The following is a 6,138-nucleotide window of genomic DNA, read 5'->3' on the forward strand; positions in this document are numbered from 1 at the left end:
CTATATTCTTTGAAACAACAAAACGCCGGAGAAGTAGGACCATGAATACTTCATTACATTGCCTGTGGAATGCACAGTTGTAGATTCTATCCAGACATTGTCCTGAGCTTCCAGTTCTATCAGGGATGACGTTGAACTACTCCCGGTGTGGTTTTGATTGCCAACAAATAGACGCCCAAAGTCGTGTCCATTCTTCACCAGGTAAAACTGTGCATACTTGCCTAGATCCACGACCATTGTCAAATGAAACATGTAAGTCCCAGGTATTAAACAGGTAAACACACCTGTCTGATGGTTGTAGGCATCTCCAAGGTTAAAATCGACTGCGTGAAACTTAATCGTCTGACTGTTACCAATGGTAAGTTGTGAGTTGTCTAACTTAGCTTGAAAGGCGACTTGTGGTGCATGTTCATCTGGAATTGAAATAAAAGAAAAATTAACCAGGGAAACATTTGATATCTTATTTACTGAACAATATAATATTTAAAAAAGAATATAAAGTCTCAATATCCATTGCACCCTTCTTCGTGTTGTATCTTACCAGCATGACTTGTTTACCCTGGTAACTGACCGCTTTACCATTCATTCGTATGCTTTTGGTGGCGCATCATAATTTTAATAAACATATTCTTTAAATGTACTCGAATCTGCCTTTTTAAGATAGCAGTCCTTTTTGCCTGTCCATACTGCCACCACAGACCATAACAGGGTTATCATCATATCACTTGTATATCACACATTCATTAAGCAATAAACACGGGTCTATCTGCGCCTTACTAAATATACAATTCACATGAATGATGAAGGCGAAGATATTGGTAATAATATCATATTGTATCAACCAAGACTTACATGTTGTCTGTCTCTGATTAAGCTGAAGACGCTTACTCTTCCGCGACACCTGATCTTATTGTCCTTGTGCTTTTTCAGGAGTCGTGTAAACCTATCTCTGGTTTATATCAGTGCAGATTTTGAAAGTCACTACTGTGGATTTGTTGATACTTTGACATTTTTTAAAATTTTCTTTTTAATATTTTTTATTTTTTTTTGTGAAAATCACAGCTCAGATATGCTGATATATTTAGAACAATAAGCTCAGATACATATTCTAATTACCTTGTATATTTAACTACATTTTCTCTCCTTACCAGCAAGATGATAACGATAGTAGGCTTCTGTGTAAAAATGGAATTGTAGCTGAAGGAGGATCACTGAAGCTTTCAGATAAAAAACGATTCAGATATATCAAACTACACGTACAATCAATATACTCAATTCTATTGTAAATATGGTACGATTTAATCGAACTGAAAATCAATAACACGATAAACCGAGGACAAATATTAGGAATTAGGAATATTAGAACAGGTGTTATCGAAGGAAAAGGAGGGGGCTTGAAAACAAAACAAACACCAATAAGGACTTAAAAGATTTACTGAATGAGCGCTTTGAAGATATAAACTACTAGTACTAGAAATGTAGATTACTTCAATTTTCGTGTCATTGATCATAAATTCATATCATTGAAACTATTGGTTTGATATAAAGGCATTAAACCTGCGTGATATTTATGCTGTGAAATACGATTAAAATAATCAATTATATGTAAAATTCAAGTTTGTGTAGCCACTTCTAAATTAACTATTAATATATTAACTGAATTAAACAAACGCTCATTGTAACCTCGATTTACCTCCCTTGTCATGATAACTGTTTTTGGCTTTGACAGAATTTAGCCACATATAAATCACAATTTCAGTTTGGTCAAGTAGTTGTAAACTTCCTGTAGATAAACAAGTTCGTGTAGGAGTCTTTTTTGACCTTATAAAAGAAATACTTCACTTGGGTAGTCTACGATTTAAAAAAGTGAAAATTCAGATAGATAATGTTCCTGTTTTAAGAGTTGGTAAAATGAAAATCACATTACTACAATATTTCATCTTCATTAAATGGAGTCCTTCACTTTAAGGTAAATGACGTCATAATGATAATCTAAGAGTGCGAAGTATATTACACTAATCGGGGAAAAAGATTCCATTGATAGAGATAGAATAATGTATAAGAGGCAATTACAAAAAAAGAAACAAAACAAAAACAAAAACAAAACAAAATAACAAAAACAAAAAAACAAAAAAGAAAAAAAACAAGGAAATTACAACCACAGAACATGATCATAATCCAAACTCAAATTCAATGAAACTATGGCAAAATAAGACCAGGTGTTGCGGAAGATTAAACGTCCCCTGTTTGAACAACGACACATGTCATGTAAATCTTGGTCAGTCCAAGTAAGTAATGTAACGCTCTCAAACGAGAACAATTTATACAACAATGTAACCTACAGGCACACTGATCGACATCAAACAAATAGATTATTTCTCAATGAGATCACTATGACGACCGTGAATCTTCCCCATAATTAACCACAAACATAGAACTACATACGGATTGGAGCCACTCTGGTTTTCCTTCGTTTGTTGTGTGTGACATTTGATTCTATTTCAGAGGTACTTTGTAAGGTGTTTGGCGAAGTCAGATCATTTGTAGGCAACGAGCGAATCGTCTGTTGTCCTAACTGAGCTTTTGTCTTCAAAACAGAAACTTCTGTTCTCAGGGTCACAAGGTCCGTTCTTAAAGCAGAATTCTCCTTTTCCAACTTTTCAAATTGAATGCGAAATTCATTCCGAATTTCCTGTACATGGTTGCGCACTGTTTCGTCTATATTGGATAAACAGTTATCACTTTGCTTCAGGCTATTTCCGTACGCCGTATGTACAACAGCGTACAGAAGTAATACAACTATCGCCATTTTGCAATGTTTTGTCTTTAAGTGTGGTGTTATCTGCATATCCTTATCATAGCCCTTCTACATGTTCCAAATTCTACTCTTATCTCAGTTACTCCTAACCAAATTTAACCACATTGTTTCGAAGTGGAAAAGCCACAGACCATTCTGTTATTTACACTTGAGTTGGAAACCCCATTATTTTGAGAGTATATTAAATATAGATATTATTTATAATAATATAATAATGAAAGTATGGATTTTGAGATATTTAAAAGATTCCTCTCGTCTGAATCGCTTCTGTTTACATAAAATGATATTCTTGACAATTTATACCATGACACCCGTCCTCACGTGACCATGACTGTTGCGAGGTCTCCGTAAAAATAACGAAATCTTGATTTAGAACACGGCGTGGAAGGACAAAGCACGGCAGGTGCTTCACCATAAATCTAACTCACTGATACTTCATGTTTATTAATTCATGATTTATCTATAGATAAAATTATATAAATATATTTATGAATATCTGCGCGTTGGTTTGTTTACAAACTGATGCCTCTGTGTGAATTGAAAAAAAATATTCGAGATGCTTGGGTTATTGTTTTAAATCCACTGGTCAGGGAAGATAATGTACAGACGTACCAGTTTGAATGATTGAGGAATCCGGAGTTCCCGTTGATAAAAATCCCACCAGCACCGACGAGAGCCTCTCGTATTGACTCGAACCCGCGACCCAGAGGTGTTGGGCTAGTAGTAAAGATTGTCAAACACCTTAACCACTCAACCACCAGGATATACCATCCTAAATTTCAATATGGTTACAAGTCATGGCGGTCTATTAATCGAGGTAAAACGTGTCTTAACTCTATGTTGATGTTCTAGAATGATGTGGATTGTCATTTGCTGGTATTGTTAACAATTAAAACATGTAGTTTTACCTACATATGTGTGTCTGTATCCGTTGTGCTGTTTTCTGCTTTTGTTAGGGAATGCTGTCATTATTGTTGTAAACTGGAGTGGTGTAAATATTTTGGTTAGTAAGTTATCGTATCTGGCATTTTTGTATTGCCTGGAAGTCTCACGATAAACAAGGTTAAAATATGGATAAAAGCGAGGTAGAGACCTTCCGGGTGAAAACTATCAGAAACCCTCGGTACTGTACATAAACCATAATGTATAATTTATTATGTACTTTATGTATAAGCGATCACGGTTGTAATTATGCAAACTGTTGTCCAGGAATTTATCGTAACACATTTATCTCGTTATCTGTCGCATTTTTCAATTTAACTGTCGCATTTATCAGGTTAACTGTCGCATTTATCAATTTAACTGTCGCATTTATCATGTTAACTGTCGCATTTATCTCTTTAACTATCACATTTATCTCCTTAAACATTTATGAGGTTAACTGTCGCATTATCTGGTTAAATATTTGCATTTATCTCTTTAATTGTGGTATTTGTGGGTTTTTTTATTATCTTAAATGAAGCTAGAAGTAATACAATGTCAATACATAGACGTGATACTGTATCGTACATTTTTGGTTTAGTATACAATCAGATTTAAACATATCGGTGTCTCGTTTTCAGATAATGTCACGTTCTTTAAATTTGGAACGGGATAGTCAGAACATAAGTAACCAGGATGTAATCATGATGAAGTACAACGAAATAATTATTTCAAAAATGAAAAAAAGGGATAATACTTGTGGTACTTGACAGTCTGAAAACCATCAGAGTGATGTGTTTTACGTAGGAGTTCCAGTTCTAAATTTAAAGTGTAAATATCATCCCTAAAATTCAATTGGTTTTGTGAATCAAGGAAGATTTCCTTATGTAGTATTGATTCAAACCGACATTGATGTTAAATATTACTTCATTTTCCATCTCACACCGGATTATTTCCACGAACAGGATAATTCACTGCTAGTAGCAGAGATTTCGCTTCGGAGACAATGACGTCACTGCTCTGTATTCTATATAACGACAATTACTAAGCAACGATAACACCATATATGGGTAAATATATGAATGTAGGTAGAGTTAAATAATTTTGAGTTATATGTCCACAATTGTCAAATGTGGCATTCTAAAGGAAATGGAATTATAAAATTGTTTTGTTTTGGTTTTTTTTGGTTTTTTTTTACGGGAAGGAAACTGGTACGTTTGTCAGAGATGGAAAATATCTTAAATTATACAGAAAATATATTGACGTTAAGTATCCTCAGATATATACTATTGTCTAAAATTATATATTACCAAACACACAAGGATTTCTGAATTTATATTGTAACCGGCTATTATAACAGCTATATCGAATCCGAGACGTCGAGGTTCGGTTGATGTTCCCATGGCAACGGTAATGAGCTGGGTATCATTTATTGTTAATTACACATCTTTGTGGTTGCTTAATATCTTCTAATTGGTTTGTAGATATCTATATCAAGTGATATAATCGGATGTGTGCAGTAAAACAGTGGATGTGTTACCTGATATCAGTGGAGGTCCTTGAATGTAAATACTATATGTCATTCCAACCAGACCTTCTCACCTAGGGTGTTTCTATCTTTACCCGGATTATTGACAAATCGATTATTTCTGCGCAAAAGAAAAATGTAGGTAGATAAAAACGTATGTAACGAAAGACAGGCCATGTGTTTACCTGTGTAATTTTGTTTACATGTTTCCAGGTCAATGTCGAGGTGAAATAGCACATCACGTGATTCATGTAAACAGTTTCTAACACCGAAACTTGCACGATTTCCCATAAACAGAGAGAGAGAGAGAGAGAGAGAGAGAGAGAGAGAGAGAGAGAGAGAGAGAGAGAGAGAGAGAGAGAGAGAGAGAGAGAGAGAGAGAGTAGGGGGGAGAGAGAGAGAGAGAGAGAGAGAGAGAGAGAGAGAGAGAGAGAGAGAGAGAGAGAGAGAGAGAGAGAGAGAGAGAGAGAGAGAGAGAGAGAGAGAGAGCATTGTGTGTATTACAAATATCATTTTCCTGATAATCACGATAACTCTGGAGAGTCAATTTATGTAAACATGGAAAATACCCAGGAGATGTCATTTAAGTGATGTTCTTCCTATCAACCGTTGAATGTCCCAATGTAATATGTTCGCGATAATATTAACTCCGTCCTGGCCTCACCAGTAAATAAAGGGAAAACAGTCCTCTCAGAAATTGTGCTCAGTAGATGAATTCCTAAATCACCTCGCAACAATAATTTTAGGCCTGGGGATCTACATTAGGTCAGCGGGTAGGAGAGAAATACGTGCACAGATATTGAATATATATATATATGACTGCAAACTGCGTGGCTCAAGTTATTTTAACTCTGGAAAACAGAGGTAGAAG

The 6,138-nt window shown here is 35.1% G+C and overlaps 1 protein-coding gene across 1 annotated transcript; it reads right to left on the minus strand.

Annotated features, from left to right (window-relative positions):
- On the minus strand, positions 1–2,809 carry LOC132556209 (uncharacterized). Its single transcript, XM_060220605.1, has 3 exons — positions 2,446–2,809; positions 1,694–1,783; positions 1–413 (listed from the first exon to the last, which is right to left on the minus strand). The coding sequence occupies exons 1-3, from the start codon at positions 2,807–2,809 to the stop codon at positions 1–3; spliced, it is 867 nt and encodes a 288-aa protein (XP_060076588.1).
- Between the last annotated feature and the right edge of the window lie 3,329 nt (positions 2,810–6,138).

This window comes from Ylistrum balloti, unplaced genomic scaffold (assembly GCF_031769215.1).
Source record: "Ylistrum balloti isolate Yb309-2 unplaced genomic scaffold, AGI_CSIRO_Ybal_v1 Utg369648, whole genome shotgun sequence".
Lineage (NCBI taxonomy): Eukaryota > Metazoa > Mollusca > Bivalvia > Pectinida > Pectinidae > Ylistrum > Ylistrum balloti.